Source organism: Rhinopithecus roxellana, chromosome 13, assembly GCF_007565055.1.
Source record: "Rhinopithecus roxellana isolate Shanxi Qingling chromosome 13, ASM756505v1, whole genome shotgun sequence".
NCBI classification, from domain to species: Eukaryota; Metazoa; Chordata; class Mammalia; order Primates; family Cercopithecidae; genus Rhinopithecus; species Rhinopithecus roxellana.
Window position 1 is genome coordinate 71,858,573 of NC_044561.1, and position 27,584 is coordinate 71,886,156.

Here is a 27,584-nt window from a genome sequence, read left to right on the forward strand (position 1 = left end):
CCTCTGCGGCAGGAACCAGCCTGGCTGCCTCCCCTCTGACTCCTCAGAGGTCCTGCTCAGGCCGACAGCTCTCGAGTGTTCCCTTAGCCTGAATTCCCTCCCACCTACAGCATTCCCATGTCCCTGTACCAGGGAACACAGATGGCCCCAGGATGCCTGCCCTGGGAAGGGTCCTGGTGTGGATGAATCCCCTTTGCACCCCCACCATGGGATGAGCTGGTGGCCCAGACCCGAGTCCTCCAGTGTGCAAACTCCATGTGTCTGACTTGAGGGGCCGATCCATTCTGTGGTTTATGCTCATTAACCAAGCACTAATCAGATACTGATCAGGGGTCCAAGTCTCTGCCTGCTTTTTGGTTACAAATAATTGCACCTTTACATCTGATGCAAGCAACAATATCCCCATTTCCAGTTGGTGGAGTTTTTGCAAAAACAGAATGTCTTCCTCACAGAGAAGAGCCTGGACATTCTGAGATGGCCGGAGTCATCGAAACTCAGCTCACCTTGGCAGGTGCATCACACCTTGTGAGCTGCCTTAGTTTGAGCACCCCCCTCTCCCCCATGGAAAGGGCTGCTCATTAGAAACTCGTAGTGGCTTTTATCACATTAGCTCTTCATTAACTCAAGACAGTAATGGCTTTAAACCAACGCCGTGGTGCCCTCCTCTGCTCGCCTCCTGCCTCAGGAGGCAAATCCTGTACTTAGAGCAGTTGGCCAGCTCCAGGGCACAGGAGGAGAGGCCTGTGGGGAGGAGGAGAACGTGAGGGGCACCCAGGAACCCCCAGTTTACTTGGGCTCAATTTTATCATGAGCTCTCACTCTTTTTTTTTGACTCTGTTGCCCAGGCTGGAGTGCAGTGGCATAATCTTGGTTCACTGCAGCCTTCACCTCCTGGGTTCAACTGATTCCCCTGCCTCAGCCTCCCAAGTAGCTGTGATCACAGGCATGCACCAACATGCCCGACTGATTTTTGTATTTTTAGTAGAGACGGGGTTTCTCCATGTTGGTCAGGCTGGTCTTGAACTCCTGAGCTTAGGTGATCCACCTGCTTTGGCCTTCCAAAGTGCTGAGATTACAGGCATGAGCCACTTTTGCCCGGCCTATCATAAGCTCTTTGAGGGGAGGTCCTCTGCTTCTGACCCAGTGCCTGGACTGGTAAAGCCAGGGTGTCAGTGTTTCAGGAAGGAAGAGCAGGGCTTCAAAATCCCAGGCTCAGAGTCAAACGTGCATGCGCCCAGAGCGAGTGTTCTGGAACCAGGTGTGTGTGCGTGTGCACCTGGAATACATGGTAGGGAAACCAGGTGACAAGAGGAGAGGCAGCCCCAGCACAGGAGGAAAGCACCCGGCCGGCCAGGGAGGAGGACACTTGCCTAGAGTGGAGGGACACCCGGCCAGTGTGGAGGGGACACCCGCCCAGCATGGAGGACACCGCTTAGCATGGAGGGAGACACCGCTTAGCATGGAGGGATACCCGCCTGGTTTGCCTTAAGGCTGACAACAGCGAGGTTTATGGCCCATTGTGGGTTTGGGAGTCGAGACGCTGGCCTGCTCCATCCGTCTCCTGCTGGTTCCTCACTGGATACTTCCTGAGGATGGACACTGCTCTTAAGAACCCACCCCAGCCATCTGCATCGTCCCCTTCCTGGGAAAGGGTGATGGCAGGGCTCCTCCTTGGGAGGTGGCTCAGTATCCCACTCTCTGGCCACAACAACTGCTCATTGCTTTCTGGCTAACTACAGAAACACGCTACATCTAAGCATCTACCTTTTTTTGCTTTTTGCTACGCTCAGGAATCTGCTTTTTAAGGCCAAATGATATACTTTTGAGAATTCTTTTCTAGATGCAGAAATAAAATACACTCACGGTAACTAGCACACGCTCACTGGGAAACATTCAAAGGCAAAATGCAGAGAAGTCACCGACCGTCCCACACCCAACACACCAGCTGGAACGCTGGGGTGCAGCCCTCTTGCCAAAGGGGCTGGATCCTACATCTTTAACACAGATGGGCTTTCTGCTGCTTCTCCTTCTTTTTAAAATCAACTTTATTATTGATCAAAGAAATGAAAGGAAGACATTTTCCACATGTCAAATGTGCAAAAGCTACTTTAAAATAATGATGGTACCTAATCGCGATGGCACAGAGAGCAGCTGGCACCTTCCATGGCCTCTGGGGGGAGGGGGCGGCCTCAGCTTCTCAGAGGCGGTTTGGTTGTACATACACAAAACCCTTCAAAATGTGCCCGCTCAGCAAATCTGCTGCTAGGAGCTTATCCTAAGGAACAAATCGCAGGTGTGGAAAACCCTGGCTGTCCACTGTTGACATCGTTTCTGAGAGCAGAGTGGGGCCTGGAACACATATTTACTGAACATCCACTCTGTGCCAAGCACTGAGACCTCCGTTGTATATACCCCAGGGGCTGAAGCTCATAAACAAAATACCCCATGCCAGGGGGTGGTGTGGCCACAGCAGAACAACTGAGGGTCCTCTGGGCAGGAAACACTTGTCCCTTGACGACCTCAGGGCCAGGATGCTGGTGGTGACAGGGTACCGTATAATCCCAGGCACTACGAAGATGTTCAGTATAAACACGAGCAATGACCAGACCAAATATAAAAATAGGATTCTGACCACACCTGCAGCAGCAACCCAGGAAACTAACCTATTACATATATAAACCAGCCAGGAAGCCAGCTACCATCTACCCTAACCAGCCAGGAAGCCAGCTACCATCTACCCTAACCAGCCAGGAAGCCAGCTACCATCTACCCTAACCAGCCAGGAAGCCAGCTATCATCTACACTAACTAGCCCAGGAAACTAACCCATTACATACACTAACCAGCCAGGATGCCAGATATCATTTACACTAACCGGTCCAGGAAGCCAACCATTATCTATACTAACTATTCAGGAAGCCAGCCCATTATCTACAGTAACCAGTCCAGGAAGTCAGTCCATCACCTACACGAACCAGTCAGGAAGTCAGTCCATCACCTACACTAACCAGCCAGGAAGTCAGTCCATCACCTACACTAACCAGCCAGGAAGTCAGTCCATCACCTACACTAACTAGCAAGGAAGTCAGCTCACTGCCTTCCGCTGAGTGCAGCGAGGGATGCAGGGCGTCTGGGAGGGGTACCTGGCAGAGCTGTTGGGGGCCAGGGGCAGGGGCAGGGGTGGGAGCACAGGGAGAGGCCAGGCAGGGGTCCAGGCATGAGGTCTGGGCACACACAGACTGAAGGTCACAAGGGTGCCTCGAATCCACTCAGGGGTGGATTTAGGCAGAAAATCCTCCAGGTGTGGCACAGAGCCCTGAAGGCTCTGCTGCACAGAGGACTGGAGAGAAAGCCAGGGCTCAGGTGGGTGACAGGGCAGGAGAGCAGCCCCGTGCAGCCCCAGAGAGGACCATAGCCAGGGGTCAAGGGCAACAGGACAGCTGCTGTGCTTGGCCGTGCCCTGGGAGGCCCCAGTGAACTCACCAGGGCTGGTTTGTCAGCGGATTCAGGAGGGAATGATGGGTGGAGATAATCGGGTTTGTCTCATAAGGGTCTGCCTAGGAAGCTGGGGCCACCTCCCCATCGGTCCTCTCATGGGTGCTGTCCGTGCTGGCGAAAAGGCTTGGCTCTGGGAGTTGAGTGAGTGTGTCCTGGAGAGGGAGCCGCCGTGCCCCTGACCTCACTGGATCCATGGGCCCCTCGTGTCTGGAGTCCCTGAGCCACAGTGGCTGCTCCAGGATCCTGGGATCTTGGGCTTGGGTCTCCATGGCTTGGGTCACACAGCCCTCCCCGGCAATGCGTTTTCTCGTGTTTCTGGGATCATGCGCTGAGTCCCCCACAGGCTCCAAGTGGGGGGATATTGGATGGATGGGGTTTCTGGCTGCATGGGGAGGGAAGTGGGTGAAACCAGGGGGGGTCCCCAGGCTTCTCCCAAAAGGGACTGCATTGGTCTCCTGGGCTGCTGTGCCAAAGCACCGCAGATGGCAGCTTGAGGCAACAGAACTGGCCCTGTCAGTTCCAGCGGCCAGGAGGCGGCACCAGCACAGGGCTCAGCGCCAGCAGCCCCGCCCTGGCCCTTCCAGCTCCTGGGGTGGGGGCATCGGTCAGCTTGGGTGTTCTTGGGCTTGTGGCCGCGTCACTCCAGCCTCTGCCTCCACCATCCTGGGCCCGGTCCTGTGTCTTGTCCTCTTGTTAGAAGGAAAATGGTCATTGGATTCAGGGCCCACCCTGCTGGTCTCATCTTGACAAAATGTCTGCAAAGAACTATTTTTGAATAATGTCACATTCTGAAGTTCTGGATGGATGTGAATTGGGGGGGCTCCAGTCCACCTGCCCAGGGGCTAAGCTGAAGCTGAGGCAGGCAGTGTCCGGAAACCCCTGCTGGCAAGGCTGGGAGGAGACGGGGGCCTCTTTCCATCTGCAGGAGTCTCCGTGGCCCTGGGTGACTTTGGAGACCAGGGGGTGCTCAGCACTAGGGCAGCCATCCCAGCCTCCTGCTCCGCACCCTCACTTCACCTCTGAAAGCCTCGGTTCCTCCTCTGCACCTAGAGCTGCCCTGTCCCTCTGGCCTCCTTCCTGTGCTGTGAGCGGGGCTGGCTCCGGTGTCTGGGAAGGTGGGAACCTGGACCCCCATGTCGCCACTGACCCTCTCACTTCTCCAGTAATGCAGGATCTGGGCCACGCTCGAGTGCGAGTCCTGCGGGGCTCCATTCCACAGAGGCTGTAAAGCTGCAGAAACTGGGTTCCCCGCAGGAAAGACGCGGCCAGCAGTCCCTCACCTGTGCCCTCTGCCGAGGTATGGTCACCCAGTGGCATCTGCACTAACCTGGGGTGCTCAGGTGAGTTCTCCTGCCCCATGGGCTTTGAGATCAATAAGGAAACCATCTTTGTAGGGCTTCCTCTGGAGGCCTCTTCCCACCTCTTTCTCCCCCAGTAGACAGACGTGAATATTTCCCCATCAATGAAGCAGCGAGTCAGGACAGCATCCCCTCCCTGGCTGCAGGTGAGGAGCAGCCTCGTCTTTCATGCAGGAGATGCTGGACACCTCCTTGTGAATTGCGCTAACAGGTAGAGGGGGAGACAGCGGAGGCTGCCAGGCTCGGTTCTTTCTTGGAATTCATGTACCAACGCTGCCATGCGCCTTAAAGGTTTAATTTCACAAGCCTTCAATTGCAGTTTAATTTGAAAACTAATTCAGCCCCATAATTGGCTTTCTGCTCAAATCACTGAGGCTAGAGATTTAAATTCTTAATATTCAGACGACTTTCAAGTATCTAGTGCCATCTGTGCATTAACCTCCGGGGAACTTCCACCGGCACAGAAATAAAATAAATAAATAAACGGGGCCCACTAATAATCTATTTAAGCAAAAACTCAGTGCTGTATAGATGAAGGTCTCTTTGACTTCATCTGCAGCATGCAGATTTTCCTGCTTTTTAATATTTTAAAATGACATTAATTTCAAAACGTATAATATAGGCCCCCACGCAGTTACGAGGGGTTAGAGGAAGTACCGCTTCCCGATTAGAGCCCTTTTTAGTTTAAAAATCATCAATACGGAGGTGTCTTTCCCTGGGCAGTTGGAGAAATGCTGAGAGCCTGGGTGAGTTCCTGAGCCCTGAGAGCTTGTTCTCTGACACTGCAGGGGACAGTAGTGGAAAACAGTCACTGGGCAGTGACGGGGCGTGAGGGGTCCAGGGGACCTGGCAGGATGGATGGCAGGCTGGCTGTCCACTGCCCTCCTGCCCTGGGCAAGATGCCTGGCCTCACTGTGGGCCTGGCAGTCATCTGCCTCCCTCTGCGCCTGTGTGGACCCCACCTGTCCATCAAGGACCGCGCCCCCCCCCCCCCCCCCGCCCACCCCCAGGAGGTCCTCATGGACTCCTGTCCGTTTTGCAGAACGAGTCCACCTTGGGAGCATTAGGAGCTAGCGCAGGGACACATCTGAGGTGTCATCGAGGCTTGTGAGCTGCCCCCAGGGTCAGGCTGAGGCTGGGCTCTCCCTACAGCCTCCACGGCAAGGGTGAAGGAGGAGATGGGATGTCTGCTCAGAACTGGAACCCAGTGGTGGAGACCAAAAGCCACCTGAGTGACTTGCCAGGAGTCAAGCGAGTCGCCCAGGGCATGGAGGGGGCTGCCTGGGGGAGAGGCCAGGGCAAGATGTCTGTGCAGAAGTGTCTGTGAGCTGCAGGAGGAAAGGAGCTGGTGCAGAGGGTGGGGGACAGCTCCCCGGGCTGAGGGCACAGCCTTTGCCAGAGCCCAGGGGCAGGGAAAGGCGCTTCCTGTTCACAGTGGCCTGGGACGTTTGCTTCCCTACCTTTCCCCAGGTGTGAGGCCTGCACCTTGAGAAGCGGATGTATCTCTGGGTTTCTCAACTGCACAGTGGGCTTCTGGAGGGTGGGGTTCATGCGTTCCCACCTGGTGCCCTCCGCAGCACCCAGCTAAGATGCCCACCTTATCCACGGAACAACACAGCCACCCGGGACTTCTTCCTGCAGGAAACAGTCCACGCTACACACTGCCCCCTCCTCCCTCCTGCCTGATGGTGTGCGTGATGCTTGGGGGCACCACAGCCACCTCGTGACCACGTGGTGAGAACTGAGAAGCCGGGTGACCACCACACAGGCCTCGGCCCAATGCCTTGAGCTCTCACCCCAGTCCCCGCTGGTTCAAGCTGCTGTGGTTGGGCTTTCTGTGACTTTCAGCCAAAGGCATTCCTGACACACAGGCGGGGAAGGGGAGGCCGTTTGCGGAGCGGTTAGCAGGGGCGTTCAGGAGCCAGTCCCTCGGCCTCTAAGTCTTGCCTTTCCCTGCCAGCTGCTGTGGGTCTTTACTGTTACAGACGGTGCCTTCACTTCCTCCTGTTGTATGCGGGGGGAAATAAAACTAGCCATTTCCTGGGGCTGTTGTGGCATTTAGTGAGCTGATTCGTATGGAGAGTGGTGCCCGGCACCTGGCAGAGTGGGCGAATGCCGTCGGCCGCGTTTCTGTGATGACAGCACGATCGCATCTTCAGCGGAAGGCGTGTCCTTCCCACGTGGAACCTCACCAGGCCTCATTGTTGGCCCTGTCCCTGGGTGCAGAGAAGCAGGGATCGCCGGTGGAGACCAGCGGAGCCCACGTCCAGTGTGGTTCTTGGGCCTAGGCAGAGTGGACAGCTGAGGCAGGTGCGGGCGCGTGAGCTTCAGGTCAGGGTGTGGCCGCAGCTATTTTTCATGTTGCTCTTCTCAAAAGGTCCAGTTCAAAGGAACAGAACACACCTTTTTAGACCCAAAGGCACCCGAGGGGCTGCTTGTTGATCGGCAGGCAGAGAGCCCAGAGGGTCCCCCAGGCACTTCTCTGCCCTGGGGCAAGGGTGGCTCTTTCTCAACACAGGTCTCCACGGGTCTCACAGAGTCCTCCCGCGGATGGAAACGCCAGGATCCCTCCCGCGGATGCAAAGGCCAGCCAGGATCCCTCCCGCGGATGCCAACGCCAGGATCCCTCCCGCGGATGCCAACGCCAGGATCCCTCCCGCGGATGCAAACGCCAGCCAGGATCCCTCCCGCGGATGCAAACGCCAGCCAGGATCCCTCCCGCGGATGCAAACGCCAGGATCCCTCCCGCGGATGCAAACGCCAGGATCCCTCCCGCGGATGCCAACGCCAGCCAGGATCCCTCCCGCGGATGCCAACGCCAGCCAGGATCCCTCCCGCGGATGCCAACGCCAGGATCCCTCCCGCGGATGCCAACGCCAGGATCCCTCCCGCGGATGCCAACGCCAGGATCCCTCCCGTGGATGCCAACGCCAGGATCCCTCCCGCGGATGCCAACGCCAGGATCCCTCCCGCGGATGCCAACGCCAGGATCCCTCCCGCGGATGCAAACGCCAGCCAGGATCCCTCCCGCGGATGCAAACGCCAGGATCCCTCCCGCGGATGCAAATGCCAGGATCCTGCAGGAGGAGTCCTTGGGAAATGCAGCCTGCGGGCCATTACTATAGATGGGAGGGGGAACCAGCTTTGGCTTGTAGCCAACCCTGCAGGGGCCTGGATGCCACCTGGACAGACCCCTTTAGTGGTCACTATCGTTTTCAGTGACTCCTCCTCCCCTCCCGAGAACCTGCTGAGGCCGTGCACAGAACCCAGCAGCGTTGCCTTGCATTGGGGCCCTTCTGAGGTGTTGTTTCTGCTTGTCAGGGTGTCCTGCACCTCCTCCTCCCTCCCAGACATCTCCTGGGAGCAGGCGGGTCCTTCATAAATCACCTGCACCCAAATCCTCCCGGAAGGCCAACGTCTGGGAGCCAGAACTCAGGCATGGCCATGGTTGGCCCATCCCAGGCCAGAAAACTGCGTTGTTCAGACATGGCTGATTTGGAATTTGTGATAATTCAGAAATATGCGTATCTGAGGTGTAGCTCAGCCCTCAGGGAAGACCAGGCAAGGACCCCGCGGATCTCAGTGCTCTGAGGAAGCTGGAACACAGGTGGTTTTCAAAGTTGTCTTGTGGCCGGGCGCGGTGGCTCAAGCCTGTAACCCCAGTACTTTGGGAGGCCGAGACGGGTGGATCACAAGGTCAGGAGATCGAGACCATCCTGGCTAATACGGTGAAACCCCGTCTCTACTAAAGAATACAAAAAACTAGCCGGGCGACCAGGCGGGCGCCTGTAGCCCCAGCTACTTGGGAGGCGGAGGCAGGAGAATGGCGTGAACCTGGGAGGCGGAGCTTGCAGTGAGCTGAGATCCGGCCACTGTACTCCAGCCTGGGTGACAGAGCGAGACTCCGTCTCAAAACAAAACAAAACAAAACAAAAACCAAAAAACAAAGTTGTCTTGTATTTATTGAGAGGTTTGAGTTGTCAAAATTACCTTGGTGGAGTCAGGAAAATGAACTGATGCTTTGAGCCAGAATGTATTATTAAGTTGCTGTTAATAGGAAGGAGTTACAGCTGCAGATAATAAGGACACTGTCAATGACAGCGTCGCTGCTGGGAGCCACACGGATGCCCACCCCTGACCTTCCCCGTCCACGTGGTAGGCGCTGTCCTTGTTCTTTTACTGAAGATGTGTGAGGCAGCTGGAAGGAGCTTGCCCGGTGCCACACCAGGGCCATTCTATGGTCACGCGGCACTGCCGTGGACAGCGTGGCAGAACCCCTGCCTGCTGAGGAGGGGGCTGAGTATGGTTGTGCATGTTCCCACCCTAACAGAGGGACGCAGGTGAAGGCCAGGGCGTGACCACCTCACACCGTCCACGAAGCCATCCCTCCACCCGGCAGTGAAGCTGGCTGCGAGGCTACGGTAATCCTGTGGCACTGGCAGGAGACACACAGAACCTAGGAACAGATCCACACAAATGTACACAACGGATGCCCTACAAAGATGTCAAAGCAAAATTCATTGGAGGGAGGACAGCCTTTCAATGCATGGTGCTGGGGCAGTCATGGAAAATATGGAGAGGAGCAAAAAATGCACCTGGATCTACATCTCGCTTGTTATATAAAAATTAACTCAAAATGAATCATGGACCTAATGCAAACTACAAACCTAAACAACTTTTAGAAAATCCAGAGGAGAGCACTTTCAGAACCGAGGGCTTGATGAAGAGCTCTCACAGTTGATACCGAAGCCTGCTCCATGGGAGGAAGCATAGAGGATAAATTGGACTTCCTTCAAATTAAACACTTTCACTCGCAGAGACCCTGGGAGGAAGATGGAAGACAAGCTACTGAGTGGGAGAAATATTTGCAAACCACATATCCGACACAGGACTTGTATCTAGAATATGTAAAGAATTATGAAAACTCAACAGTAAAAGAATAACGTAGTAGGAAATGGATGAAAGCCATGAAGAGACGTTTCCCTGAAGAGGACACACAGATGCCAACAGACACAGGAAAACACGCTGAAACCACGAGGGGCCACCACGCACCTCTCGGAACAGCTAACGTTGAAAGTGATGACAACACACGCTGGCAAGGATGCCGAGAGTCCGGGTCTCTCAGGAGGGTGGGATGAGGGTGCGACGGGACAGCCCCTCTGGCAGAGAACATGGAAGTTCCCTACAAAACAAACGCCTGCTCCCGAGATGACACCACAGTTGCATTCTTGGGCATTCATTCTACAGAGATGGAAACACACGCTCACACGAGACCCCGTGCAGGAATGGGTGCTCAGAGCAGCTCAGTTCATCACGGCCCAGAGTGGAAATGATGAACGCCCAGCGTTCATCAATCCGCGATGGCTCATGAGCCACAGTACACCCAGGCCACGGAATTCTACGCCAGAGAAAGGAATGAGCTTTGGATACGACCTGGCTGTATATCCAGAGAACGATGCTGCAGGAAAACAGCCAATCCTGAAAGGGAACACACAGCTGCGATTGCATTTCTATAGTATCCTCGGAATGACAAAACTACAGAGATGAAAAGAGAGTCATGGTTGCCACAGGTTAGGGTTGATGGGAGGCACACAGACAGACACACATGCAGACACAGACACACACACACAGAGACACACACACAGAGACACACATAGACACAGACATACACACATGCAGACAGACACACAGACACAAAGACACACACACAGACACAGACGCAGACACACAGACACACAGACACAGACACACATGCAGACACAGACACACACACACAGAGACACACAGACACACATACAGAAATAGAGACACACACACAGAGACACACATAGACACAGACACACACACATGCAGACAGACACACAGACACAAAGACACACACACACAGACACAGACACAGACGCAGACACACAGACACACAGACACAGACACACAGGCAGACACAGACACACACACACACACAGAAACACACAGACACACATACAGAAACAGAGACACACACACAGAGACACACATAGACACAGACACACACACATGCAGACACAGACACAAAGACACAGACACACACAGACGCAGACACACAGACATACAGACACAGACAGACACACATGCAGACACAGATACACGCACAGAGACACACAGACACACACATAGACACACAGACACAGAGACACACAGACACACAAAGACACAGAGACACACAGACACAGACACACATGTGGACACAGACACACACACAGAGACAGAGACACACAGACACAGAGACACACAGACACAGACACACAGGCAGACACAGACACACACACACACAGAAACACACAGACACACATACAGAAACAGAGACACACACACAGAGACACACATAGACACTGACACACACACATGCAGACACAGACACAAAGACACAGACACACACAGACGCAGACACACATACAGACACAGACAGACACACATGCAGACACAGATACACGCACAGAGACACACAGACACACACATAGACACACAGACACAGACACACAGATACACACACAGACACAGAGACACACAGACACACAAAGACACAGAGACACACAGACACAGACACACATGTGGACACAGACACACACACAGAGACAGAGACACACAGACACAGAGACACACACAGACACACAGAAAGGAACACAGACACACAGACACACACAGACACACACAGACACACACAGACACAGAGACACACAGACACACAGAGAGACAGACACAGCACACACATGGGCACACAAATAGATGCACACAGAGACACACACAGACACACACACCAGTGAAGGCAGGTCAGTCTGGTGGGATGTGAGTAGGGGCTGTGGCCGGTACGAAGGTCAGTGTCCTGGCTATGACCCTGCACTGTGGTTCTACAAGATACCGCCCTTGCGGGAGGCTGGCTGAAGGGCTCAAATCTGTCTGTCTTATTCCTACAACTGCATGTGACTCTACAATTATCTCAAAATAAAAATATTTTTTGAGAAGACATTTCTTCCAGTGAAATCCCATCGGGAAGCCCAACACAGCAGACGAAAGTGGTGAAGGCCGGGTGGACAGAGTGAAGGGTGGACGGAGTGAAGGGTGGACGGAGTGAAGGCCGGGTGGACGGAGTGAAGGCTGGGTGGACGGAGTGAAGGGTGGATGGAGTGAAGGCCGGGTGGACGGAGTGAAGGCTGGGAAGCCGGGCCCCAGCCTCCTGCCCATGGGGGCCTCCAGTCACCTCCGTGGGCCTCAGGTCCCGCTGGAAACTGGGCAAAAATCCTCAGCCCTCCTGTCATTTCAGGTAGACCTTGTTTTTTTTTTTGGAGGGAATGCTGATTTTCTGGGGAATTTGAAATAAACAAATGTTGATTTCTTCATGGAAAACGTCTGTGGTACAGGTCTGTGGATCACTCAGCAGGTCTCCCGCCTTCGGAACTCACCAGGCTTAGGGTTGCTTTGCAGCCTGGGCCGAAGGCCTCGGTGGGAACGCCCACTTCCTGGAGCCCCGTCTTACTCGATGGCGAACGCACATGTGCCGCCCACAATCCCAGACAGCCCAGAACGCATGAAGATGGAGGGTGTCCCCTGGCTGTGTGCCACAGGCTGCCACCCTCTGCCCCGGGGAGGGGTACGGGGGCCGGGGCAGGGCAGTGAGACCCGCGAGAACCTGCCCTGGGACTTTTGCGGGGACTCTTGGGAAAGACATGCTGTCCTCACCCCCAGGCCGTCCAGCTGCTGAGGAACAAGCTTTCGGCCTCCAAGGCCACGGTGGCTGCAGCAGAGGATCTCTCGGAGGAGAAAGGAGGGTGGGGTTGAAAACCGGCCGGGGAGACTCTGGAAACACACCTCAGCCAGGGGCGCTGCCACACCTGGCACTGCCAGCCCCGCCTGCACTTCCCAGTCACGGTCCCCTTGCTCGGGGAGCCCCTGGGACGGGCTCTGCATCCTGTTGACTAACAAGGCATCTCACTCTGCACCCCCAACCACAAAAGGGCCCGCCGTGGCGCCTGCCACACCCTCTGAGCCCAACAGAGCAGGTCAGCAGTGCCCCAGGGGATTTCATGAAGTCAGGGGGGCTGGGAAAGAGTGTGGGGTGCACACAGGACCCTTGTGGATCCAGGGGGGTCTGGGGAAGAATGTGGGGTACATGAAGGATCCTCGTGGATTCTGGGGGCCCGGGGAAGAGTACAGGGTGCACACAGAACCCTTGTGGATTCTGGGGGGCTTGGGAAGAGTGTGAGATGCACACAGGACTCTTGTGGATCCCAGGGGTCTGGAGAGGAGTGTGGGGGGCACACAGGACCCTCATGGATCCCAGGCCTGTACTGGCAGTGCTCATGTCCCCAGATGAACTCCCCAAGCCTTCCAAGTTCCTCTGGAGCTGAGTCAATATTTAACCCATCTTTCCATTTGTTTTCCATTAGAACGCACATCTGAAACCCTTCATTAGCCTGTCCTTCCAGAGAATAATGACTAATTTCTGGCGGTAGTTTTTCCTTATCCCACAAAGGCACTGTGTAGAACCCTTCTATTATTGTAATTTACTGATGGAAGAGAAGAAATTGTAGAGATGATTTCCAAGTCCTGGAAAGACCGCCACTGAGAGAAGCAAGCCACGCTTTGTGTGGACTCCATCTCTCCCCGCCCTTGCCCGGGGTGATGGAGGTGGACTCCACAGTAGCACCTCCAGCTCTGTCCTGGCCTTTGCACAAAGACAGCTTATTCTGGGACCAGAAACAGACTCCCGATCCCCCAGGGGCTCTGAGAGTCCGTGGACATTTCACTCAACACACTCCTGGAAAAGCTCAGGAGTGGTGGGAAGAAGGGCTGACATGGACTTCTGAGGCCACAGCTCCACAATTTGCTCTGTTATCTTAATGAACAAAGCCAGTTGTGCTTTTGGGAAGACTTTCACTATTAATTTTTTAAAAAGTAAGACATGGGAGGTTTGATTTGTGATAGAAAGGACAGGAAAATCCAGGCGCCTTTAAATACCATCCTGGGTCTCCAGGAGACAGGCCAGTGGTATCTGTGTGAGGAGTGTGCCTGGCCTGCTGCCCACTCCTCCACATCTGCACCCTCTCGAGGGGCTCCCGTGTCCTCAGCCGTTTTCTTTGGCTGCCTGGAGCTAATCTGCTCACCCCCTGCCTGCTCCTCAAGGGATGGCTGAGGACCAGCTGCCCATGGTTCCAGTGAGATAATGTCACATTCATTCCCTTTGGTGACACTGGACACACCCATGTCTCATAATTCTGAAAGACAACCAATCAAACACGCAATTCACCCTGTTCACACTGCAGCCCTGGGGTGGACCAAGCGCGCAATTCACCCTGTTCACACTGTAGCCCTGGGGTGGACCAAGCACGCAATTCACCCTGTTCACACTGTAGCCCTGGGGGTGGACCAAGTGCGCAATTCACCCTGTTCACACTACAGCCCTGGGGTGGACCAAGCGCGCAATTCACCCTGTTCACACTACAGCCCTGGGGTGGACCAAGCGCGCAATTCACCCTGTTCACACTGCAGCCCTGGGGTGGACCAAGCACGCAATTCACCCTGTTCACACTGCAGCCCTGGGGGTGGACCAAGTGTGCAATTCACCCTGTTCACACTATAGCCCTGGGGGCGGACCATGCAGCCACCTCTGTGAGCAGGCATGATAAAGGCCTGCCTTCCCGTCCCAGAGCCAGGATGCTGGTGACCCCTCCCCGGGGGCCTGCAGGGATGTGTGGTGCCCCTGGGAGCTGGCCCTGGCTCTGGGCTCCATGTGCTCCAGATTTCAATGCAGAAACAGCCTCCCATTTGCCCGGCACTGCCAACTTCTGTAGAGCCCGGAAGCCGTCACTTGCTGGGCACTGGCCAGGGCTGCGGCTGCTGGTGAAAATACAGGACACCCATTGAACTTGCAGTTCAGATCAGCAAGGATTACCCTCCTGGTGCAAGTCCGCCCTACATGGTGCTTGGGTCACACTTTAAAGTGCTTTGCTGTCTCTCTGAACTTCACTTTTACTTGCTGTCTTGTACTTTAGGGGCAGCCCCAGCAGAGGTCTCCTCAGTGACCTCACCTCCCCCCACCCAACCCAAGCCAGGCAAAGGTTTGTCCCAAAGAGGACCCCTCTCCACCCCCGATGCAGGAGGCAGCCTCCATGGGGAGCTGCTCCCCCCACACAGAAGGCCCCTGGGGTTTGTTAACCTGTAGACCTGGGCCACCTGCATCTGGATGAGCAGGTGGGGGCTGTGCCAGCCCTGCGGGGATGTGGACACCCAGGTTCCAACCCATGTGTGCCCTGAGGCTGGCAGGTTCTGCAGGAGCTTCTCAGAGTCACCCCTTCAGTTCTGGATTTGTTCTTTCACTCATTCATTTGTTCTGCAGATGCCCATCAAGGGCCTGCAATGCCAGGTGCTGGGCTGGACCCTCGATTACTGAGGGCCTGAGCCTCCTCACTGCTGGTGGGGGTCTCCCATTTCTTGGCAGTCACAGAGGGCAGAGATGCAAGACATGACGTGCTCAGCTAGGGTCCCACACATGAAAAAGCGGGCACTGCCACTTGTGCCAGAGTGAAGTCTCGGGGGACAGGCTCTTAGGTCAGCCCTGAGGGGAGCAGATGGCCTCAGTCACATGGGATTGCCTCTGCGGGGGTAGTCTGGGCCTCTCTCGCTTTCCGTTTTGACTGGAACCAAATCTTACATGTAGCCGGGAGGTCTCCAGTGGCCTCAGTCCTCTGACCTCACTGCCTCCCCGGGGCCCTGGCATGTGCACCTTGCTCCCCTAGCCTCTCCGCCTGCCCGGGAGCCCACCCCAGCCCCACTCCGGGAGCTGCTCCACCTCAGGCTTCAGCTCCTAGCCCACACGCCAGCTCCACAGAGGGGCCTGCCCAGGCCCACCACTGTCCCAGGACTCCCAGTGCCTGGGTTTCCTTCCCAGCCTGTCGGCCCTGCTGTGGCTGCAATCGCTTCTCCCCTGTGGTCTGCACCTCCCTTGACCCTGAAGCTTGTGAGAGCAGGGGCTTTGGTGGACGCCTGCTGCACGCCTGTGTCTGCACCCAAGTCCCGTGGCACCATCCTGGTGGCGGGGGCTGAGCAGCCCTCCCCAGCCCTTGGGGCCTGTGCTGCACCTGCAGAGCCCACAGGGTCTCCAGCAAGCAAATGCTAAAGGCCTCACCTGGCTTGGAGCCCTCGTCCACGGAGCCGTTGTAGACCTGGTTGATGAACTCGGGGCGGTTGTCATTCATGTCGATGACGTAGATGTACAGGTCGATGGGGTTCTCCACCTTGTTGCCATTCATGTCCACAGCATGGGCTCGGAGCTGGAAAGCAGCAGAGACACATTAGGGCCCGGTGGCGTGTGGGCACCCCCACTCAGCTGAGAGCGGCCCGGGACCTGTGGTGCTGGGGTGGGAGGCTGATGGCAGAGGCAGGTTAGCTATAGGGGCCGGGGGCTTTAGGCACGTGGTGGAATTCTCCGAGCCTCAGCTCTCTCCTCTGCAGAAATGGGGGTCAGGAGACTGCAGAGTGGAGCAATGCGCAGAGCTGGAAGCCAGCATAACCCCCCAACACCCCATGGTCAGGCCCACCCAGGACCTCCCACGCCTGTCCGACTGTTCCGTGAGCCACCAACTGTTCTGATCGGATGTCTGGAGCAGGACAGGTGCCCCTTGGATGGGGTCATGTTCACCCAAAGTGGCTACAGAAAAGGCATTTGTGCCTAACTGGGTGGGGGGCTTAACTCCTGCTACTGTGAGGTTAGTCCCCAGGAGAGATGGGGAGGAGACAGGCCAGGGTGTGCAGAGAGGTCAGAGCTGGAGCTAGGAATTGGGTTCATTTGGGTGTCCACTGAGAGTCCAGCCTGGACAAGTTCCAGGCTCCTCTGCGTCTGCGTGCCCTGTCAGCTCTTGGACACAGCAGGGGAACATGGGTGGTGGGGGGTCCATGCAGAGGCGGGGCTGGGAGGCCAATGTGGAGCTCCCGGGAATGTCACAGGAACTGCCTTCGAGGTGAAAAGGGAAGAGCTGAGCCTGGGCTGGAAGGTTCCGCAGGAGCTTCTCGGAGTCACCCCTTAAGTTCTGGATTTGTTCTTTCATTCATTTGTTCTGCAGATGCCCATCAAGGGTCTGCAATGCCAGGTGCTGGGCTGGACCCTCGATTACTGTGCACTGAAGGCAGTGTGGCTGCCCCGGAGCTTCCATCCGAGGGACAATGGACACCAGGGAGAGAAGAAGCCATCAGTGGCTGTGGTGGCCGCCAGGGAGGCCTCTCAGAGGAGGGGCTGCTTGAGCTGAGACCTCAAGAACAGGCCAAGGCAGAGGACACGGAGAGGCTGGGCACTGCCGCAGGCGAGGGGGCTGCTGAGGGGTTGCCGGAGAGTGGAAAGGGTATGTCTGAAGCCTCTCCACCCAGAGCTGGACGGTCACCCAGAGGTGTCCTCAGCTCACATCTTTCTGCCAAAACCCCACATCACGCTTGAAGTTGGACACAACACACCTCACTCAAGGTATTTGCAGCAAAACGTCATTAAGCCCAGGGTGGCCGGGAGAGGAGCCCCATGCCGGATGGGTCTCCACATCATCCCCTTGGTGGCCTGACTCACATGGCCGCTCCCACTCCCACGACCTCGGGGGAATGGGGTGGACCCTGCATTCCATGCCTGCCCCAGGGAAACCCGGGAGCTAACTGTGTCCATGCCCGCACCGGTGTTTTGGTTTGGTTCCAACAATCCAGAGTGGAATTTTATCCCCTACGTGGCATGTTTAAGGAAGACCTAGAGGCTGGCTTTACCCAAAGAGGCAATCTGCCCTGTAGTAAGGAGACAAACTAGGCCTGACTCGTGGAGGAACTGCAGACTGCCACGCGAGATGTGACCGCACGCACACTGAGTCAGTTTTACGTATCCTGTTTAAACAGCCTGAAGTGCTGTGTGGTTGTCGTATCAGGCTGCTCCCGCCCTGTGGCGGGCAGACTCCTCCATTCCCGAGCCATCTGCACCTCTGTCCTGCTGTAGGACGCGCTTCCCACACACCCAAAGGTCACAAGGCCTCGGGAAAAAAGTAATTCTGAGCTAAAATTAAAGTTACTATCTCCCAACTAAAGCAGTTTCAGGTGCTATCTGGAGCAGCAGGAGCAGCGCGAGTGCAGATAACAAGGAAATACCGCCTCTGCCCGCGGCCTGCGTCCTCCTTGTCCCGCAGCTCCTGTTGGAAATCTCCCCTGCCCATCTCCCAGACTGGGCACACACAGGGCGGTCCTGAGAGGTGATCTCGCCGTGGCGGTGGAGGAAACAGGCAAACATGGGCGGAGGAGTCCTCCGAGCGCTCTGCAACCTGCAAATCCAAGGGTCAGGCGCAGTGCATTTCCTCCAACATTTTGAATAGGACATTTTTCTATCCTCGTTCTGGGAGACAAGATTAGGAAATATTAATATGTGGGCATGGTCTGGCCTTGGGGTGGGAAGGCACTTGGGGGAAATGTGGCTGTTGACAGATGAATGTCCAGATGTATGTGGGATCTAATTCTCCCGCCTCTTGGCTGTTCTCTTTTCTTCGTATCTTTTTTTTTTTTTTTTTTTTTTTTGAGATGGAGTCTCTCTCTGTGGCCCAGGCTGGAGTGCAGTGGTGCGATCTCGGCTCACTGCAAGCTCCGCCTGCCGGGTTCATGCCATTCTCCTGCCTCAGCCTCCCGAGTAGCTGGAACTACAGGCGCCCGCCGCCACGCCTGGCTAATTTTTTGTATTTTTAGTAGAGATGGGCTTTCACCGTGTTAGCCAAGATGGTCTCAATCTCCTGACCTCGTGATCTGCCTGCCTCGGCCTCCCAAAGTGCCTGCCTCGGCCTCCCAAAGTGCTGGGATTACAGGCATGAGCCACCGCGCCCCGCCTCTTCTTTGTATCTCAATTGTGGGTGCAGGTTCCCTCCAAGGAATATGGAACTGGGAACAGTCCATGGGGGCCTTGGAAGTGGCCGAGGGGTGCAGGTATTGGAGACTTTCTTCATCGGTGACATCGGCAGCCAACACGCACTGGTGCATTTGCTCAGGGCCAGGCAGAGCTGTGAGAACCTGATACACGTTAACTCCAGTTTCCATCACAATCTGTGAGATTGGCATTGTCTTGGTCCCTATAATACAGAGGAGGAAACTGAGGCTCAGGAAGGTGAGAAAACTTTCAGAAGATGACAGCATGTGGCTGGGTGAGCTAGTGTGTCCAACTGACGGAATCCTTCAAGGAATCTTCTGGAGCATCGCTCGGCAAAGCTATCAGTGAGTACTCGCGCGTGTCGTGTGTTTGAATGTTTACAGGCTGGCTTCAGGGTGACACGTGTCACAGTCTTCAGTATACTCAGGCTGGGGATACGTCCTCCCCACCCTCAGCCCACAGAGCTGGGTGGAAAATGGAACAAGATCAAAGGATACTGGGAGGCAGGAAAAACTCTAAGATGGCCCCAAGGATGTCAGGTGCTGGTCCCAAATGTGAAGACAGATGTGTTCCCTCCCCACTGGGCTACGTTTTTGACCTTAAGACAGGGCTGGGTAGGTGCCATCCAACCACACGGGCCTTCGAAAGCTGAGCATTCCCCAGCTGCAGGCGGGAGAGAGGAGCACGAGGGCATCCCATGCACCTCGCTGGGTGACAGTGGAGGGGACACGTGCCGAGGATGCAGGTGCCCTTCGGGGGGACTGTGGCCCCCCGAACAGCCGGCAAGGACGTGGAGACCTCAGTCCTGCAACCACAAGGATCTGGACCTGCCGCAGCCCCAGTGAGCCTGGAGGTAGGTCCTCCCCAGGGCTGGGGGAGCGCCCAGGCTGGCTGGCGCTTTGATTTTGGCCTGGTGAGACCCTGAGCAGAAATACAAGCCAAGCCCACCTTGATTTCTGACCTACAGCACGGTAAACTCATAGGGCGTGGTTTCAGCCACTAAGTTTGTGCCGATGTGCTACATAGCGCAGAGAACACACCCCTGATGGCTGGCACAGCTGCCCCCAAAGACCCTGGTGGGCGTCCTACAAGGTGGAAATCCAGAGTTGGATTCACAATGGAGTCTGACGAGGACTGTGGTGCCTGCAGGGAGGGGCTTCCTTCTCCAGGGAAGGGCAGGAAAGCCGGGCACCCCCACAGCCTCCATCTCGGTGAGACAGAGATTAGCTACACGTGGAACTCGAGGCCTTCATTCCAGAATTTGGCAGATGATGCAGTTTCTTCTCCAGTCTGGGCCCTGCATCTCCTGCTGACTCTGGCGTCCCTACAAGGGTGAGGAGGCTGGAGCCTGGCCAGATCTCAGGGCTCACCATTCCTCACCTTGAAAATGGGAAATGAGGATGATAAAACTGATTATCTCCACGAGCTTGCTCCTAGAACCTGGTGTGCAGGAGGCACTGAGAGACACTGGCAATGTGGGATGACTGCATTTCTCATCTTCAAAGCGGGGAGAAAACCACGAAGCCTCAGGGCTGAGGCAGGAAACAGACAGGAACACGGGCCGGTGGCTCACGCCTGTAATCCCAGCACTTTGGGAGGCATAGTTGGAGACCCGCCTGGCCAACATGGCAAAACCCCGTCTCTACTAAAAATACAGAAAAAGTAGCTGGGCGTGGTGGCAGGTGCCTGTAGTTCCAGCTACCCGGGAGGCAGAGGCAGGAGAATCATTCGAACCTGTGAGGCGGAGGTTGCAGTGAGCCGAGACAGTACCACTGCACTCCAGCCTGGCTGATGAAGCGAGACTCTGTCTCAAAAAAAAAAAAAAAAGAAAAAAAAAAAAAAAAAGAAAAGAAAAGAAAAAAAAATCCCAGCTACTTGGGAGGCTGAGGTGGGAGGACTGCTTGAGCCTGGGAGGTTGAGGCTGCAGTGAGCTGAGATTGTGCCACTGCATTCCAGCCTGAGTGACAGAGCGAGACCCTGTCTCAAAAAACAAACAAAAGAAAAACAAGAGAAGGGAAGGGAACGTGTGTGCAAAAGTGTCTGCACAGTGGCAAGCCACGAGGGTGGCTGGGGCAGGTGGGTCTGACTTCACCAGCAGCCCCTCCCACCCCCGGCCTGGGCTCCCTCATCTTCCTGCACGGCCAGCTCAGGTGGGGAGTGTGGGGGGCCTTAGGGCATCCGTGGTGAGGGACAGGAGTGTTCGGGGCACCTCAGCTTCCCCTGCAGGTGTGGGACCCAGGTTCGTGGTCCCCGCCAGCCTGTGACCCCCATCTTTCTGGGGGTTTGCTGCAGGACCATCTACAGGGGCACCACGCCTTTCCTGGGTAGAGCCTGGTGCTGAGCAAGGCTGTTCATATGCATCAGGCAGAAAGAATAAACAGATGAATGGAGATGTGTGACGTGGTTAGGATGTTCTGTCCCCTCCAGATCTCATGTTGAAATGTGCCCTCCAGTGTTGGAGGTGGGCCTGGTGGGAGGTGTTTGGGTCATGGGGGTGGATCCTTTGTCAATGGCTCGGTGCTGCCCTGGTGGTAATGTGTGAGTTCTTGCTCTGAGTGCACTCCAGGGCCAGTTGTTTAAAGAGCTTGGCACTTCCGTCCCTCTCTCTCTCTTACTCCCACCATGTGGGACGTCTGCTCCCCTTTGCTTTCTCCCACGAGTGGAAGCTTCCTGAGGCCTCCCCAGAAGCAGATGCCGGCGCCATACTTCCTGTACAGCCTGCAGAACCGTAAGTCAAATAAACCTCTTTTCTCTCTATATCATGCAGCCTCAGGTATTTCTTTACAGCAATACAAAAGGGCTAACACAGCGTGTTTGCACCACATGTTCACAGAGCGTGTTTGCACCACATGTTTACACAGCGTGTTTGCACCACATGTTTACACAGTGTGTTTGCATGGCATGGCAGGAGATGGTAGGGGTGCTGGATTCCTCCCCAGTGCCAGCCACTGTCTCTGCACACGGTGGGTTGGAAATTTCTACCTGTGCATGAGAGGAGGGCCTTGGGAATGAATCACAGAGGGGTGGGTCACCCAGATCCCTGGAGTGCCCATTCCAATCTCTGGCCCTGCACACCTGGACCCCTGCTGTGGGCAGAGCTCCCAGGCTGGGTTGCAGGCTGTGCCTCAGGCTTCAAGGTGCACGGAGGGGGCACTGTCCAGCGGTGGCCCTGGAGGTCCCTGTCCCCTAGCCGTGCTGTGTGCAGAGGTAGCTGTGCCCTGAAACCTTCTCTGGGGAGTCGGTGGGAATGCCAAGGCTGCCTCTGGGGAGAATCCATGGAGGAGACACAGCTCATCGGGGATGCTGCAGGGAGGGCCAGCTCTGAGCTCCAGATTTCCAGGAGAAATTGCAAGATGAAATGGAAGGAAGACGCCTCCTGCTGGTGCAGGTCACCCAGGAATCACTGTGCCTTCAGCAAGTGCTGGGCCCTGAGTCCTCCTGCAACAGGCACCTGGCAGCCCTACAGCACTCCTGGTGCCCCTCAGATGCCCCAGCCAGCACCCACAGGCTGCATCTGTGATGTCACACTAGGGAGAAGTGGGCTGACCCAGCTCCAAGTCTGCCTTGGTTAAACAAACAACAGACAGAAACACGTGTCAGGGACTCACGGAGCTGAAGGATTGGCTCCCCCTGCCCCACATCTAGATCTGGCAGGACTAGAGTCAAGTCTCTGTCTCTGAATCTGTTTCTCACGGTCAGTCTCTCTATTTATTTCTGTCTCTATGTCTCTGTCTCTGTATTTCCTGTGTCTCTCTTCTCTGGCTCCTATGTCTCTCTCTGTGTCTCTGTCTCCCTCTCTGTCTCTGTATCTCTATCTCTGTGTGCATGCATCTGTGTCTCTCCCTAAGTCCTTGGTCTGTAGCTATTTCTTGTCAGTAAGAGCTGTTGAGTTCCGATTCCTGAGCCTGTTGTAGACGCGTGTTGATGGCAGCCCAAAGCCCGTTGTGGGAGCCAGCAGCCATGCTGAGGGCCTGTCTCTTGCTGCACAGTCTGTGGGCATCAGCTGGAGTCTCTGGTTGGTTCTGTGGTTCTGCCCCGGCCACTCCTGGAGGGCCCAGCACACGAGGCCCAGGCACTGTCAATCAGGTCTCCCCAACACCCAGCCAAGGCCTGAGCCTTCCCAGGAGGCAGCCGTGAGGGACTGATAAGGCCCCAGTGCAGACCGGGGTTAGGGCAGCCACCTCCCAAGTGGGCTCCCCAGGATCCATCCAGCTCCGCCCCTGCTTCAGATAGTGCCTTAGGGGCTGTCAGGGAGGCCCCTGTGGCCAACAGCGAAACCGACCTTCTCTCATCAACACCCTCCCTTCTCTGAATGCTTAGTGAGTCCCCTGAAGGCCAGGCTCTGTTCTTGGCCCTGAGATCTGGCGTGGACAAGCCGGAGGATTCCCTGCCCCTGTGCAGCCTCCTTCTAGTGCGAGATAGAAAGAACGAACCCCAAAACAAATAGCCGCAGACGTGAGAAGCTGCAGGGTCGGGCCCTGTTCAGTGCCACTGGCTGAAGCCCCATGAAGGTAGAGCTGAGCAAGGTGACACTGTCAGGCAGGGCCGAGTATTCCATGGTTGTTCCCGAGTTACTATGGAGGAGCACATGGCCCTGACAGCACGGGCTTGTGCTGAATGCCTCACCGGGGTTAACCCTGGAGTCCCCAGAACAAGCCCATGAGAAGGAACAGGGACTGAGGCCAGGAGAGGCGACATCATTTGCCCAAGAGCTCACAACTGGCCAGGGGCAGGTCTGCGTGTGACCCTTACGATCTGGCTCCAGCCTCTTCTGCGCTGCTGGTGCAGCCTTCACCTACACACGATGGACAGCCCCGGACCCTGAGGTGGAGGGCTGTGCATCTGCCGCTGCTTTCACTGCGGCCCAGGCCCCCTCCTCTCAGCCAGGGTCAGTTCGGCCCAGAAGGAGAAGGCCCGCCCCCGGGAAGCTTAGGCTGCAGCCCCACATCTCTCCAGCATTTCTCTTTCCATGCACAGCCCATGACAGGGAACCAGCGCGGCTCTCCTTTCAGAGGCTCTTGCTGCCATGAGAGACGTCGGAGGAAATGAAAAGCCTGCAGGACACATGTCCCAGCCTGGAGGGGGTGGGAGGGACAATGGGCCGTGCTTCGGAGAAAGGGACCAAGGGCAGCATGAGGGGCCCCGAGGGAGCATTGCAGCTGCCTGGCTCCCTGCCCTGCAGAGCCGTCCAAAGCAGACCATCTGTATGGAGGCCTTCTAGACCAGTGGTTCTCCCAGTGTGGGCCCAGGCCTGACTTGCATCCTGGGGAGTGTGTGAAATGCAGTTTCCCAGGCCTGCCCTGGGCCCACCCTGCTGCATTAGAGACGGGGGACAGTGCCCAGCAACCTGGGCTTTCCCCAGCTTCCCAGGACTCTGCTCCAGGCCAAAGTTGGAGCACTGCCTGTAGAATTAGGACAGGCATGGCCCTGCTGGGGGCACCTGCCAAGGCCTGGTGGGGCTGAGATCGCCACCCCAGGGCACGGTTCCCACCTGGGTGTGGACACTCACGTGGTAAGAGGCGTGCTCCTCCCGGTCCATAGGCCGCGTGACGTACATCCGGCCAGACATGGAGTCAATGCTGAAGACCTCCATGGGGGGCTGGTCGGCGCCCACTCCCGTGATGCTGTACCGGATGGGGATGTCATTGTCTTTGTCGGACCGGATCTGAAAGGCAGGAGCAAAGCGAGAAGAGGTTCAGCCTGTGGTGAGGTGAGGCCCGGGCCCCTACCTCTGACGTTCATCCCCTCCCATGAGTTCTCGAGCTCGACCATTTTGAGGTACGATGGGGACCACAGCTGATCTTTCATCCACTTTGGGAACTAGAAGGACGATCGACGGTCAGGGTTTTACTGAGAGCTACCGACTTCAGGTCCAGGGCCCATCAGTAACAGGGAAGAGGGAAGTGCAGGTCTAATATTCCGAGTTCAGCAAACACACCAAGAACTCGGGATGCCTGGCAGACACCCGCAGCACAGGTGAAAACAATGGAAATGATGGTATAAAATGGCCTCATGTTCTGACGTCAAACCCAGGACGAGACAAACGCAAGAAAACGAGCAACCTCCATAGTGAGAGGAAAGACTAGGACCCAATGCATGTGTGCCCCAGCCTTTCTAATTGTTTAGAAAACAATTTAGTGATGGTTATCTGGGTCCCAAGTCCAAAGTAAGCTAGAAAAGGCTGCGAACTGGGGGAGGAAATGGAAGGACACAGGCAGACACGAAACTCTGAGTTTTACTTGGGATGGGGAAGGGTTAGGCAAAGGCTTCATTTTGTTTTTGAGCAGAGAGTGAGATTCACACAAGTTCTGGAGAAACAGAAAGGACCCTGGTAGCATTAAAAACAAGATGCACATCTTTCACTCAGCTGAGGCGAAACCTCCTGTAGTGAGGAGGGGGACTTGGTGGTCACCAGCCCACCACAGGTGAGTGGCACTTCCCAGAGCCTGGGGGGTCCCTCAGGGAAGTGGGGAGAGGCCACGGAGATTTGAAAGGTGAAATTGAGAAGGTGGAATGAATGGATTTGCATTCAACTTTGAGCATGTCTTTAGAACACACTACTTTTTTTCTCAAAGTCCACAGGACCATCACATTTCATAATACAGTGGGCCGCAGTGAACACCCCAAAAAATACCCCCAAAACAAAATGGAACAGGACTCTTTTTTTCTTTTTTTTTTTAGAGACAGGTCTTACTCTGTCACCCAGGCTGGAGTGCAGTGGGGCAATCATAGCTCACTGCAGCCTTGACCTCTTGTGCCCAAGCAATCCTCCCACCTCAGCCTGGAGCAGCTGGGACTACAGGTGCCGGCGACCACACCCGGCTAACTTCTGAAATTCTTTTGTACAGACAAGGTCTCACTATGTTTCCCAGGCTGGTCTCGAACTTCTGGCTTTAAGCGATCCTCCCACCTGGGCCTCCCAAAGTGCTGGGATTACAGGTGTGAGCTGCCACATTCGGCCTGACTAGGACCTTCAACTGAAATGATGCAATTAAAAGGTAATAATAAAACTGAAAAAAGACCTTTTAGAAACTTGAATGATGCTGCAAAATAACCATTGGGTCAACAGGAACCAAAGTTATTTTTAGAGGCTTTTAAAAATATTTCTTTTGTTTAATAATAATATAACTACGTGACTGTGACACAGTGAAACCCAGAGATTGAGTCCCTGCAGCCTCATAACCTTGAATGTTTTCATAATCAAAATGGAATGACAGCCAATGAACCAAGCGCTCAACCCCACCAGGAAAGGAACAAGAAAACAGGAAGCAGCAGACACCAAAGTCATCAATAAATATGACACAGAAAGAATTTGAAAACAGAAAAACCAGGACAACGATAGATTCCAGAGCTGTAGTTAGGTGAAAAGTCCTCAGGAAACTGCCGCGTCTTTGATAAACGTCAGAGAAAAAAGATAAGTTTTTTTTAAAGCATTTTCTTCGCTATATGTTATGCAAGCACAGGTGAAAATTGTTATGAAATTGATTATTTTTTGAGAAAATATACAATTTTAAACTTGACTAGCAGAGAACACACACCTGGAGATACCGTATGACTTCAGGAAATTCCTCCTAAAAGACCTCAAGACAGGTCAGCTTGCCCTGGAATTTCTGGAAACCTTTCCAGAGCAGAGAACAAGACAGAAAAAGCAGCCCCCTCGGTTTCATGAAGCTTGCAGACCTTGAAGTGCAGATGCATTCTGAATTCTGATGACACACAGCGTGACCACTGCAACCACCCCACGTGTGGCCTAGGTGTCACACCCAGCAGATGCCAACGAGCAGATGCAGCAGCGACTTCCAAGCCTGCTTTATTGTGCCTGAGTAGCCCTTATCTCAGAGACAGAGGGCTGGCTTCTCACCAGGCATCTCATCTCCGCAGCACGATGACTATCATAGGCTAGCCTTCGGAGAGGCTCAAAGCACGTTTGATAGAGTATCCCTTCCAGCTTAATTCGTATCAAAGAAAGCAAGTCATCCCCTGGAAAAACTCCAATTTGTAGAGAATTCAGCCTGATGGAGAACATCTTTCTTAAACCAGCATTTAGCATTTGCACACCAGAGCTGTTCCTATGTGCAGAAGCGCAGTGCCCGGCACACCGGCCACCCCAAGACTGTCTCATGTCGTAATAGCAAAAAAGCTGTTTTCCGTACAGGAAGAGGGAGATGCTGTTTCCATTATAAAGGTGCCATGGGGGTCAGTGCCAATGGGGGGCTGCTCACGTGCTGTGAGACACCGCCAGGAGAGGAGGCCTGCAGGCCCGTGGTGCGCGCGTGCATGCGCGCACACACACACACACTCCTGTGCCCATGTGCACACACCCGCAGTCCGTGAGAAGCATCTTTGTTCCGCCGCCGCAATGCACCTCCTTACTTTCCCATGATCAGGTAGGGCCCTTTCCCGGCTCTGCCCTGAGCCGCACACACCAAGCAGGGCTTCCGAGACAGCGACGGAGGGAAGGGCGGGTCTGGGCCCCTCAGCGGTTGATGGGAAAAGCCTCCAACGAAGCCTTAATCACCCTTCCCTCTACTGCCCAAGGCCACCAGCAACGGTATTCCTGCAGGCCTTCCATGGGCAAGGCCCATCTCTTCTCCACCCATGGAGAGTTTTCACCAAGTTTGGTCACCAGGGTTTATGGGGCAACGTCTAGATAGAGGGGAGGAACCCCCCTTCCTGTCCCCTCCAACGACTTGTCCCTTGGGGGTGGGAGAAAGGTTAAGAGAACACATTCCCAGGAGAGCAGGCAGCTGAGGTGGAGTACGGAGCCCACCAGTCCTGCCGTCCTGGAGCCCGGCGCTTCTCCGAGGGCTGATGAGTATGGACGCT

At 55.4% G+C, this 27,584-nt stretch overlaps 1 protein-coding gene across 1 annotated transcript in view; it reads right to left on the minus strand.

Annotated features, from left to right (window-relative positions):
- Positions 1 to 27,584, minus strand: part of CDH4 (cadherin 4) — a 704,949-nt gene that overhangs the window by 76,304 nt on the left and 601,061 nt on the right. The window contains exons 5-6 of the mRNA XM_030914248.1: positions 24,268 to 24,423; positions 16,014 to 16,158 (exon numbers count right to left, since the gene is read on the minus strand). Coding sequence (XP_030770108.1) covers positions 16,014 to 16,158; positions 24,268 to 24,423 — 301 coding nt within the window. The remainder of the gene's footprint in view (positions 1 to 16,013; positions 16,159 to 24,267; positions 24,424 to 27,584) is intronic.